The 13724-nt window shown below is 45.1% G+C and overlaps 1 protein-coding gene across 1 annotated transcript in view; it reads left to right on the top strand.

Annotated features, from left to right (window-relative positions):
• Positions 1-623: 623 nt before the first annotated feature.
• Positions 624-13724, top strand: part of MTUS2 (microtubule associated scaffold protein 2) — a gene marked incomplete at its 5' end in the record, with an annotated part of 327280 nt that continues 314179 nt past the window's right edge. The window contains 2 exons of the mRNA XM_082675664.1: positions 624-2834; positions 7669-7909. Of these exons, the coding sequence (XP_082531790.1) occupies positions 624-2834; positions 7669-7909 (2452 nt within the window). The remainder of the gene's footprint in view (positions 2835-7668; positions 7910-13724) is intronic.

The following is a 13724-nucleotide window of genomic DNA, read 5'->3' as shown; positions in this document are numbered from 1 at the left end:
CTGGTGAATGCAAAGTGGTGATTTTTCTAATTGTCTAATTTTTTGTATATTAGTTGGTATTCTGTGAAGAAGAGCCTTCCTTTCTCCTCCGCTCTTTTTAATCCGTATCAGTATGAACCTGTGAATTTTTAAAATACAAATTTAAGATTTACTGTGTATTTATAATCCACTTCTAACATGAATCGTTTTGATGTTACAGTTTCCCATATTTGGCCAGCAGGAGCCCCTGTCTAAAAGGCTTTTGAGAAGTAGTACCTGGATTGAGTGAATGAAGTAATAGTAGGAAAGTGATGAATAAATCTGTGTTTACCATGCTTCTCTTTTCTCCCGAGACTCTATATCTGTCAATCTAGCGAGCTTTTCTTTTTATTTCTCTCTAGGTCTCATGGGCTAATTGGCTCTCGTTCAGCTGGAACCTAACAGAGAAGTCATCCTGCTGTGTATCAAGACAATGCCCAGTTTTAAAACTGCTCTGAAAATGATGAAGACAGGATCGCCCAGTGATGCTGTCAGGGGGCAACAAGCAGCTTGAGAATTCCCTGTTCACCAGGTAGCAGCTTGAAGGAAGCCCCTTTCCATTAAGGAGGACTGCATGGCAGGCAGCCCCCACTGAAGGCTGGAAAATGAGCGTCCCAGTGGCTCCTAAGAAATCATGTTACACTGAGTTACGGGATGACAGAAATGGAGTGAAAAACAACAACGAGAGCATCATAAGTCTGGGAGACACCAATGCCAACCCCGTCATGTTGGAGGTCAGCTCCTCTCCTGATGAGCCTGTGACGTGTGCCCTGACAGATGAAATTGGAAATGCAAATTCAAGGGGGCCAGAAAGTAGTACCCGTGTCCAGAAGGAGTTTCACCCCCTTCAGGGCTTTTCGAAGGCATCTCAGGTTGGCCCTGCCAGCCTGAAGGATTTTAAATTTTCTCCGATGGCTCAGAGAGAACGGAATGAAGAGCCCATGCTGGAGAGAGGCACAGATCCCCTGCAGGCCCCTCGGGGTCTTCAGGGACAATGTCAGTCAAGTTGGAGGACTGTCACAGGTGAGGCCAGCCCAGAGGTTTCGGCTCAGAGGGAGGTTGACGTTCCCCGGCATGTTCCCAAGGATAAGTTGGCCAAGACCCTTGACAATGCGGAACTGAGGAGGCATTCTCTGGAGAGAGCCGGCAGCTCTGCCGTAGCAGTGGACATGCTTACCAAGGAGTGGGCTGGGGGTCTGGCCTGGCCGCTTCCACAGCCTGCAGTGCTGGGGTCCCCAGAAGCCCCCCGTCCGGTACCCAGTGGTGGGGAGGGGCCGCAGAAGATGGGGGCAGCCCCTTCTCCAGGGCTGGCTTGTCTTCCAGCTGATGGTACCTCAGAGGGAAAGAGCTCACGTCATCCTAAACCATCTACCTCAGTAATCAAGGAGACCACCCCCTTAGAGACCCAGCCGGATGGGGGACAGATACCCAAAGTTAGCACCCAGAGCACAGAGCCTTCCGCCCACCCAGAGTGTGCTCCCAGTCCCTCTCCTGCCTCGAGAGACGTCCTGAGGAAGCCAGAAGCACAGCCAGGTCAGGGAAAGCCCGAGCCCGAGATGGAGCTGAAACGTGTGCAGCTCAGGGCCGCGCAGGAGCTCCCGTCCACCCAGGCGGACGGGCTGGGATGTCCTCAGGAGGATGGCGTGTCATCCCCAGGGAGAAAGGAGCCGTGTACAGAGGGAGCACAGCAGGAAGCCTCGGCTGCGGCGCACAGCGGGCCCCACCCGCCGGCCATGGGAAGAGGCAGGGGCGAGCAGGAAAAGAGCGGTGAGGAGGGGTCTCTCCAGCCCACCCCCAAGCCGAGCCCCGCCTCCTCGGGAGCTGCTGGGCATCAGCCCGCGGGCAGAAGTTCACCAAGTGCAGCTAGGAAACCGGGTGAAGCCCCATCTAGCAGCGTTTCACCCAGGGATGGTCACGTCGCTTTTGTTCCTGGTGATCTGACTGACAGCAGGCCCTCAGGTGCCAGAGAGGAGAGAGGGGTTCTGGGCGGTGGGAACGGGGACGGCGCTACGGTTTTTAACTCAGATCGTTCTGTTGGAGAGAGCGGAACTGGGGTCCCTGAGCCCCCCGACCCTCCAAGCAGCAGCTCAGAAGCCGGGGAAAGCACAGAGATCGCTACATCCGTTGCTGAGACTAGGAACCGTCTAGAGACTGCAGTGAAGACTGAAAGCACCCCCCAAGTAAGGGCAGATTCTCTTCCCGGAGTCCCAGCGCCCCTCCACCCAGAGACAACCGTGAATGTGGCCCGGCAGCCCGTGCAACCCAGCAGCCGTTTTCCGGACTTGGGTGCCTTGAATGTGGACGCGGGGGTCCCCCCGGCCGCCCCGCCTTCTGCCAACAGCTCCAGGTTGTCACACGCTTCCCTGAAAGTGCCTGACAAGAACCCCTGCACTGGTGGGATCCCCAAGCCTGGCCTCACCCGTCCCGAGGACACACCCGCCTCACAGGAGGGAACGGAGGGCCCCCAGGTTGAAAAGACGGAAGAAAGGGCGGATCCCCGGCCCCTCGTTATGCCCAAGCCCAAGCACGTGAGGCCCAAGATCATCACCTACATCCGGAGGAGCCCTCAGGCCCTCGGCCAGGTGGACACGTCTCTGGTTCCCGTGGGGCTACCTTACGCCCCGCCCTCGTGTAACATGCCTCTCCCCAAAGAGGAGAAGGCGGCAGGTGGAGACCTGAAGCCGGCCGCCAGCCTCTATGACAAGTTCAAGCCAGACCTGCAGCGGCCCCGGGTGTTCAGCTCTGGACTGGTCGTGTCTGGGATCAAGCCACCGGGACACCCCTTCAGTCAAATGAGTGAGAAGTTTTTACAGGAGGTAAGAGAATGCCACTGTGATACGGGCTATAAGCTGAACGTCCTAAAGTTTGTTGTGTATTTTCTATGAATGGTGAAAACAGAATTTCCTCTCTTAGCAAATTGCAGACTCTGATGCATGCGCTTGTACAGAAATGGACGGTTTTAGCTAGAGGAGGTCGTAGGCAAATGGACACTTCCGATGAGAAGAGTTTGATGATCAGATGAGATGGAGCTAACGTCTGAAGAGAGTCATTTAAATTCTCCCTGACATAATGCACAAAAGTTAGATAGGTGTGCATTCAAACCGGCTTCCTTGTTTAAATAAGGGAGCATAATTCTTCTAGGTCAATGGAAAAAAATCCAAAATAAATATATCGTTCAAATTAGTCAGACTTCATCCTGTGAGGGGGAGTATTTCCCTTCTGGGAGAATCTTGTATTCGTCCATGTCAAGAGCACAGTGAGTAGAAAATAATGTGTTAGGCACGGGCTCTGTTTTAAGTCAAAACAGTAATTACAACTAGCATTTAGTTGAGTGTCTACTATGCATTGGGCCCACAGAACATCACATTTAATCTTTGCCGGTCTTCACTAATCCTTGCAGTGATTCTCTGGAGGGTGGGATTGCGGTTCTTATCATTGTTCAGATGAGGAAGCAGCCTTGGAGAGCTCTGAGTCACTCATCCAAGGCAGCAAAACAAGGACAGCACTGAGATGCTCACCCACACCCACCCAGTCTCCTCACTTTGTGGCCCCTCTCAGCACTGGGGCGCTATGGCGAGTTGTGCTCCCAGAGCTCAGAAAGAAGGTTTTCTCTGGATGCAGTCTCACGGCAGCCAGAGGTCAATTAAGAGGAAAGCAGCGTCAGATCGTTTCTCTCCCCGACACTCTCCACGTCTGCTCAGGCCACTCAGAACACGGGCTGGAGCCTCTAGGATGCTCAGCTGTTAGGATGCACTCGATCTGGCTCCTTTACTTCCCGACCACCTCTCCTTCCTTCACTCTCTCTCTCCCTCTGCTGCCTCAGGGCCTTTGCACTTCCCTCTGCTCAGAATATTCTTCTCCCAGATATCTGAATGTCTTTCTCCTTCATGTTCTTTAGGTCTCTGTTCAATGATCACTTCATTGGAGACTTTCATTTGTAACAGTTCGTTAAATAAAGTAATTTTCTACCGTCTCCCCGCCCCCAAACAAAAAGATACCCTAGATTTTTCTCTGCAAAACACAATTGTGAAAGAAACTTTATTTGGAGATGTAGGCAAAAATCCTGTTACTGTTCTATCTCTTTGACCCTTCTTAATTTTTTTATGTATGTGTCCTTTCTTTGTTGCTTCCACTGTCTCCATAAAATATACAGTAATGTCTATATTAGATGCACATCCCCCCAGATATTCTCTATTCTTAATCCTGTAGAAACCACCCCAAGTCTCCAGGAAGTAGGATAGTATGAGTGTTTGTGCGGCTTTAGTAGTGCTGAGGGATTTGGGGAGACCCCGTTGGTGTGGGGACAGCAGTGCCACTGTGCACCAGCCGCTCTGAGGACCATTTTCTGCTGTAATCAGAGCATTCGAGGCCCAGGTCCTTTCCTCAGGCTACAGGATAGAGCAGAGAAGCCCCAGGGGTTGTGCTGGGCTCATTTCTGCGGTAGTCTCTAATCACAAGTGGAGAATGGGCTGGCCTTTGCCCTTTGCTCCTGTAGCTGTGACTTGGTGTAACCCAGAGAGTCCCCCTCCTGTGTTCAGCCCCCAGAAGTGGCTCTGAAGGTCATCGTGGGTCTAGTCATGCCAGGAGGATAAAATACGCTGACTTGTTTAGACTGCTTTCTGCTCTCAGCTATCCTGAGGCCTCTGGGACACTCCCTCCTATTGACTTCTTGGGGGAATCCTTTTTATTTTTTTTAAAATTAATTAATTAATTAATTTATTTTTGGCTGCGTTGGGTCTTCGTTTCTGTGCGAGGGCTTTCTCTAGTTGCGGCGAGCGGGGGCCACTCTTCATCGCAGTGCGCGGGCCTCTCACTATCGCGGCCTCTCTTGTTGCGGAGCATGGGCTCCAGACGCGCAGGCTCAGTAGTTGTGGCTCACGGGCCTAGTTGCTCCGCGGCATGTGGGATCCTCCCAGACCAGGGCTCGAACCCATGTCCCCTGCATCGGCAGGTGGATTCTCAACCACTGCGCCACCAGGGAAGCCCTGGAATCCTTTTAATTACTGGTGTAAGTGGGGGGAAGGGAGCAAGAGGGAGAGGACCCGGTGAGCTTGTGTGCTTACAGCATACAGGTGTGTGATTAGGGCTGAACCCTGCTGCTCCTCCCTGGTACCACCTCATCACTGTAGGACACTGTGCCTGTCAGAGTTCTCCAGAGAAACAGATTGTACATACAGGTTCGTATATGTATGTATCTTTCTATCTGTTGAGACTTTAAGGAATTGGTGCATGCAGTTGTGAAGACTGGCAAGTCCAAAATACGCAGGGTGGGCTGGCAGGCTGGAGACCTAGGGAAGAGTTGATGCTACAGTTTAAATTCAAAAGCCATCTGCTGGGAGATTTCCGTCTTCTTTAGGGGAGGTCTTTTTCTATTAAGGCCTTCAACTGATTGGACGAGGCCCACCCACATGATGAAGAGTAATCTGCTTTATTCAAGGTCTACTGAATTAAATGTTGATCTCATCCGAAAAACAGCACTAGAGAAACATCTAGGATAATCTTTAACCACATATCTGGGTGACGTGGCCTATCACGTTGACAAAGTGAGCCGTCACAAGCCCTCTCCTTGCCGTAGCTTCTCAGTGAAGCCTCTGCATCTGCCCCATTGTCTCCCCAGCCTGCCGTCCCCTGAGAACAGGACAGGGCAGATAGGAAGAGGGACAGTCCAGTAAAGACTTAGTTGCTTGTGGTGTGTGCCTTGATGGGTTTTAGGAGTTTGTTTGAAATCACAAGGATTCTTTAGTTTCAGAATTATTTCTCTAAAACTACTGCATTAGAGAAAGAGGGAAAAAACCCATTTGGGGTTAATCTCACTGTGTTTATGACTGTACGGTGATACCTGCTGGGTTCTGTCAATAAAGATGAAAGAAAAGAGTGTGAAGCTTTTTGTAGATTCTCTTCTTTTATTAAAAATGCGTAGATTAGGCATCTAAGGAGTACTTTTCACCTTTTCAAAGAATCTTTTATCTTACCAGAGACAAATTACCCAACAAAATGGCAGGCATTGAGGTTCCTGAAATTGTTAAGGTCGTTTTCAGATGATGGAATGATGGATTTTGACCCCTGAAACCTATACAGTTTGAAAGAACAGAATAATTACTGAGATAAGACATGGCAATCCTAAAACCCTGACAGATGTAGGTTAGAAATGATAATAATTTCTTCATGGGAGCACCTGCTAAAAGCAGTGAGCAGTGACACCAAACACTTAGACACTAAAATAAAAAAAAATTGAGCAAATATGAGTATAATAGAAAAACCAAAGATTGACAGTAAGAAAGTAGAAACTGGTAAAAATTTTTATCAGCGAGCAGATGTAGAATGTTCTTTCACAGGAATATAATTTGCTGGGGCCTGAGTTCCATCTACTACTATAGCAATCATGCATACTTTACAGTGTGATTATGATAAAACTTTAAAGGCCTCATCTTCTGTTTCAATAACGTCAATTTAAGGAGAACTTCATATCTATTTCATCAGTAAAAGAGTATTAAATTAAGGGTTTATCTCTTCAACAGCCTGGATCAAAGCTTTATAGCCCCTATAAAGAATATTGTTAAATGCCTGTGATTCCTGCATAGAGGTTTGACACGTAACATGTATTATGATTTAGAGCAGAGTTAGTTGACATCTAGGTCTTTTCATACATAGCCTCTGGCACTTTTTTTTTTAACTTAAAGGAAATAAGATTATTTCGTTGTCTTTTTTTTTTTTTTTTCCCACTTTTAACATGAAGAAACACTGATACTATGAACAGGCTTTGTGAGTACAGAATTGCATATATAAAAGGTAGCCATCAGTTGTATTCTAATCCAAACTGTTAATCACAGGCAACAGTAACGTGATGTTATGTTGTTAGATTCACGAAAGAACGAAACATGATTCCTTCATTTAATAGATGTTTGTTGATTTCAGCTCTGTGCTAGGCATTGTTCTAGGTGCTCTGAATTCAGCAGTCAGCAAGACTCTGCCCCAAAACTTCCCTTCTAGTGAAACTTGCTCAGACATTCCTGGAGGCAGCACCTTACTAGGGAAGACAATCAGAGGTAATTCACAGTCTCTCATTTTTAATTATGTAAAAAGAATGTAGAAGCCTGAAAACACATCTTTCCATTAACTTCTCTGTTCTTCCAAATAACCTTTTCCCCCTCATTAACAATGCATATTTTATTTCCTAAGTAGCCTAATACCTAACATAAATTGATAAGGTTCATCAACTTATTGTAAGACTAGGTCACCAGGAAAACTGTGCCTTTTCTCCTTAGGAATAATGAGACTGTCATAGTTCTGTGAACATTTGCTCAATTCTTTCCTTGCGTCATTGACATTTTTCGTTTATAGATTAACTCCTTGCACAAATTCCAATGATTTTGTAGTGATCAAATTTAAAAATCTGATGGAGGGAATTCTTTCTCCTCCCAGCGAAATGTAGATTCATAGAGTATTAAAACCAGCATAGACCTAAGGGATCATCCAGTTGTTGTCAACTTAGAGATGAAGACATTGGGCCCAGAGAAGGTAAGAGATGGGTGATGAAGCAGCACAGTGGTTCCAGAGTGGTCACTGTCGGAGCCTTGGTCTCCGGACCAGGTTCTGCACTCGTCCCGTGATGTGCGGTTCTCTGAATGAGCTTCTTGTCATTTACCATAGGTTACAGAACGCCCTGGAAAAGAAGAATTTTGTTCTCCTCCCTATACTCACTACGAAGTTCCTCCAACGTTCTATCGATCGGCCATGCTCCTTAAGCCCCAGTTGGGATTGGGTGCAATGTCACGTTTACCATCTGCCAAGAGCAGGATCCTGATCGCGAGCCAGAGGTCTTCAGCGAGTGCCATTCACCCACCAGGAACCATAGCGGCAGCTGCCAGCCTCTACAGTTCCGACCCTGCAGGTAACCAGTGCCACAGGGGCTGCTTTTTCCTGCTGTACTTGTAAATAGTAATCGCGTAAAGTGATGGTAACCGCCTAAAGTATGAATGCCTCTCCTTCTTTAAAAGAGCCTTTTTTCTGTTCTTCCATCCGATTGTAGATACAGACATTTGTCAAGACTCATCTATCTGCAACTGTCATTCTCCATGTCACCCTCAAAACGATGGCCCTTGTGACCACCACCTCATTTCTTGTAGTTTCTCCTATACATGTGGTTTCTCTGATACATCCTATAGACTAGGGCTCAGAAAGGGCCAGATAGTAAATATTTTACGCCTCGGGGCGTAATGGTCTGTATTGTAATTACTTAGCATGAAAGTAGCCATAGACAGTCCGTGAATGCGTGGGTGCAGCTGTGTTTCAACACAACTTATTTTACAAAAAGAGATACAGGCACACCTTGGGTGTGCCTGCAGTTCCGGTTCCAGACCACTGCAGTGGAGCAAATATTGCAATAAAGAGAGTCATACGAGTTTTTGGTTTCCCAGCGCATGTAAAAGTTTTGTTCACGCTATACTGGAGTCTATTAAGTGTGCCGTAGCATTATGTCTACAAAAACAATGTATCCACCTTAATTAAAAAATACTTTATTTATAAAAAATCCTAACCATCATCTGAGCCTTCAGCAAGTCGTGGGAATAACATTAGAGATGACTGATCACAGATCGGTATGACAAGCATAATAATAATTTAAAAGTTTGAAATATCATGAGAATTACCAAAATGTGACACCAGCAACACAACGTGAGCAAATGCTGTTGGAAAAATGGTGCCGACAGACTCGCTGGAGGCAGGGTTGCCTCAAACCTTCAATTTGTAAAAAACGCAGTACCTGCGAAGTGCGGTAAAATGAGGTATACCTGTAGTGGGCTGGGTTTGGCATCCAGGCTGTAGTGTGTCAGGGAGACCTTTCTGCAGTACAGCGGTGACCGTATCTCTTTTTTCAGCTGTTCACACGTCTTGAGCGCCCCATCCCAGCCCCATTCTCCTGCTCTGCAGTGGCTGGCCCGTGTCCTCTCCTGATGCTCTCTGCACTTCTCTGTTTTCCTCTCTCCATCCCTTCTTCTGCTCATGTGGTTTCCTCTAGGTTTTATGTCTTATTTTATTATAGAAATAATATATACCCTTTGTCAAAAACTTTGAATATAGAAAAATATGAAGAAGAAAGTAATTGTACTTATATTTTTAGCATCCAGCCCAGAGTTAATATTATGGAAATTTTTCTTCCCGTGTGTTTCTTCATATGCATTTTTAAATAGTTGAGTTAATACTGGACGTGAATTTTGTTTTTTCCTAGTAATATCATATTGTAGGCATTTCCTATGCCATCAGTGTTTCAGAAATATTTTAATGGCCACGTAAGATTCTGTTTTGTTCATTTATTCATTGATTTAACAAATTCTGGATACTTACCAGGTGCCAGAAGGTGTAACTCGAGGACTGCAGCAGTGAACAGAGAACTCCTGCCTTTGTGCAACATAGTCTAATGGTTGAAATAGACAATAAAAAGATACATGCATAATTGGAAATTGTGATAAGTGTCAGCAAAGCAAGAAGCACAGTGTTTTGAGAAATTGCAACCAGGAGAGTGCTCTATGGGTGGGACAGAGGCGCTTCGGGGCAGCCTCTCTGAGGAAGTGGGAAGAATGCACGGGGAATAACACCAGAAGTCATTCATGGAAGTTGGGTTCTGCTTATTCTACACTATCTTCAATAATGTTGCAATTTGAATCTCTGTACTTATTTGTCTTCTTTCATATTGTTTTCTCAGAATAGATTATTTGAAGTTTAATTATTGGATAAATACATATCCAAACATTTTTTAAGACTGACTTATTTTCTAGAAAATGTGTAGTCATTATTTTCACACTAGAGTTTCTGGAAGGTGCTTCTCTTTGCCACACCCTTGCCGGGATTGAGTACTACCATTATTATTACTCCTCCTCCTATTATTATTATTGCATTTCTTTTACTATTAGTGGAAGGGAACTTTTTTGTACCTGTTTGCCATTTTGTGACTTGTCATTTACTCAGGTAATAACTGATGGTCTCAATGGCTAGTTGTTTTCCTGGTAAGCCCTTCTATAAAAACAAATTATTTTTTAATGGTTCCCATGGTATATGTTTATTATGATGGATCTACCTGCTGCTACATAGCTGCTACAGGTCAATTATGAGTTCAGTCACTCATTCAACAATGAGTACTGTGGGACTGTTACATGTCAGCATTGTTCTAGGTGTGGGCAGAAAGCAGTGACAACAGGCAAAAATCCTTGCCCCTGTTTTAGAATTTTAGGATGGAGGTAGGCAAACTTTTTTTTTTTTTTTTAGTGAATAAATAAAGCACATGGTCTATTGAGAGAAATCACTAGTATTGAAGAAAATGAGACATTAGAGAAGGGGGAATTTGGGATTTGGGCCAAGAAGGAGGGAGATTCCAATTTTAAATAGGATGGCTGGAAAAGGCCTCCCTGGGCGATGACCTTTAAGCCAGTCCCCAAAGATGGGAGGGAGGGAAGAGCCAGTGCAAAGGCCCTGGGGTGGCAAGAAGGCCAGGGAGGCTGGAGCAGAGTAAGTAGCGGGAAGAGTGGTTGGGGAGGAGAGTAGAGGGGTGGCTGGCATTGAGGGAGCTTGCAGAAGGCCTAAGAAGGTCATAAGGATGTGACTGTTAGTCTGAGTGAGAAGACCATTGGAGGCTTTGGAAGTAGGGCAGTGTGATCTGAGTTTTGTGGCGGGTTGAGAGCACGCTCTAAGGGGACAGTTTGTCTGCATATCTCCCTTCCCTTTGCCCCACACATTCTCACTGCCTCTGACTCTCCAAACTTTGATCTCTGTGTCTTCAACTCACTGTGACGGACAGACTGTCTTTGAGTTCCTCCCTCCTGGGCGGTTGTTGTACAGTTTCTGAAAACATTAGTTTTATATATTTTGTTTCATTTTGTAATTGTTTATGGCAGTTTCCATATCAATTAAATCTTTATGGGTGAAGTTGCTTTTACATATTCATCAGAGATTGTTGACGTCAGATGATGTTTGTTGTAGCTAATGAGAAAACTTTCTCTTTTGTGTTTGCTCTTTTAGTTTCAGACTATAATGGTTGTTTGGGGTTTTTTTGTTATTACTTTAAGAATACTTTTAAAATGTTTCTGTATATGGTTGTATTTTGTTTGCAGTTTGTGTTTAATTTTGTGCCTGGCATCACATATTCAGCACGTTGGGATTCTCTGTCACTCTTACCTTGGTTATTCTTAGATCTTTATTTTACGTGGTCACTCGAGGCTCTAAGCAGCATCACACTGGCAATGAGAACAGGAGGTAGGAACAGCCCTCAATGCTGCAGCCCGTAATTTAGCGTTCACATTTCCAGACTCAGGTGATGTCCCTCATTCTGAATCCTAAGATCTGGTTTGATATGTGAACTGCATACACTGTATTTTTTTCAGGTCTTAGGTAGGAAAACACTTAGGTCTCCTATAGACAAGTAAACCTGTGACTTAAACTTTGGGAAGAATTCCTGTTGTTTCCACTCCTGTGTTGGCTCTGTGAGTACCATTATGTGTATCATGGCTTTAAAGTGGCTTAGAAGAACCAGATGTGCAATAAGTACATACTACCCCACAAAGCATATTCTTACACAGTTTCTTTGCTATAAATGAATACTCTTTCCTAAGACCCTTAAAGTCTTACAGATCCTTTTGGTGTTTTTGGCCGTGCCACGCAGCATGTGGGATCTTAGTTCCCCGACCAGGGATCGAACCCGTGCCCCCTGCAGTGGAAGCACGGAGTCTTAACCACTGGACTGGCAGGGAAGTTCCAAAGTCTTACAGATCTTAATGTGATTCTGTCTGCTGAAAAATAAATAAACCTAAGCACTTGCTTACTTCTTAGATAATTTCTGTGTTTTTGTATACAGTGTCTTCTGACTCCACAGTCATGCGTAAACCTATGAAGTTTTACTGTCATCAGGCCTGGGTATGAAACTCAGGATGCTATTTAAGTACTCAAAGTACAACAGCAGGACGGTTACCTCCCTTTAGGTGGACGTAAAATCTGTACTAGTGAAACCTAAGATTGTATATAAAAACAATTCATTATTAGAGCCTTCACATCTAAAGAGTTAAAAAGATAGTTCTTTTCTGTACTGCCTTTTTAGTAGATTTATATGTTTTATGTTCCTTTTTCTGAAAAACATCTCTCACAGCATTATGTAATACATTATGTAAAAAATGTTAACTGGTATACAACATATCAGGATGTAATTTGTTTTCATGAAAATAACTGTACCCAGTGTTGCTGAAAGCGTGACGTTTTTGTGTCAGCCAGTGCACCCTGAAAGAACTATAATATTTTTTGATAGGGATAAAGTGTCAGAATAGAAGTTTTTTAAAGACTAGATGAGAAATACTTTATTCTATAAATAACCAGAGAAGTTCAATCAGGTAAGTTGAGACAGTTTTTCTCAACTTATATTCAGTTTTGTTATGAATTCTGCTTATTAAAATAAATTTTATTTTAGAGTTCAACATACCTCTTTGGTAATTTTTTTCAAAAGGCAGGTTGAATCCTGCCAAATTTTAAAATGTAGGCTATTAAGTTAATGTAATATATATTGAAGAACAAGTAAACTTGATTGGAACAATTTAAAAACACAAGCACAGTAGTGATTGTGGAGAACTCTGAGTGGTCATGATGATGTCAGAAATTTAGCAAATTGTGAGCATATATTCAATATTTCTAAAGGAAGAATTCTGAGGTGAGAGCATTATCCCCACTTTGTGGGGACACAGAGAGTTAAACCAGTGATTACAACAGGAAGAGAGACATACTTGATAGAGACATGCAGAATGCACGTGAGGGGGCTATCCAACTCAGCTCGGGCAGGTTGGGACTCTGGAAAGATTTTCCAAGTGAGGTGAGTTGAATTGAATTTTGCAGGATAAACAGGAGTTTACCAGAAGGGGTAATGGTAGAATGTGTATCTGTCAGAGAAAGGGGTCATCAGTTTGGGCGATTCAGATCCCTCACAGGGACCGATTACTCAGTAGGGAGGACTGGAGGATGCTTGGTAGGGTGGGGCTAGTGATGGACAGTTAGTCATTGGACACATGCGGAGTTTGAGGTTCCTTGGGAACATTCAGGTAGAAATTTCCAAAGGGCAGAAATGGGGACTGGAGAGAAGTTGGAGCCAAAGGTCAGTGTAGGAGTCATTGCCACCTAGATGTGAGTCGAAGCCGTGCAAATGGATGAGCAGGGTCAGGGCGGGAGAGGGAGGACAGAGTAAGGAAGGGGTCAAGAAGAGGACTTTGTGTCCACATTTAAGGAGTAACTGAAGAAAGACGCCTGCAAGAGGCAGGAGACTGCAGGGTGGGTGGGTGGAGGCCATTGGGAAAATGTAGCATTGGAGTCTAAGGAAGGGAGAGCTTCCAAGGTAGAAAATGGTCAAGTCTGTCTCACAGAAGACAGGACAAGGAAAAATGCAAAGAGGCTGGGATCGGAAATTAGGAAGCAGTTGGTGACCTAGTTCTGAATGAGCAATTTTAGTAAAACGTGGGGTGGAAGTCACGTCTTAGTAAGGCTGAGAAGTGAATGAAAAGTGAGGAAGTGGAAGCAATGAGAATAGACCGCTGTTTCTAAAAGTGCACCGGTGGAGGAGAGCCCTGGGTGCTCGCTGCAGGGGAAGCAGGGCTGTGTGTTGTTTTGTTTTTCAGAGCCTGTGTGAGAGGTCGGACTTAGTTGGAATTGTGAGCGAGAGGGAGTGGCCTGGGGAGAGAGGCTGA

This window comes from Grampus griseus (genome assembly GCF_964374135.1).
Source record: "Grampus griseus genome assembly, chromosome: 18".
In the NCBI taxonomy this organism is placed as follows: Eukaryota; Metazoa; Chordata; class Mammalia; order Artiodactyla; family Delphinidae; genus Grampus; species Grampus griseus.
The sequence above is the reverse complement of the archived record's forward strand: the minus strand, read 5'-3'. Positions and strand labels throughout refer to the sequence as shown.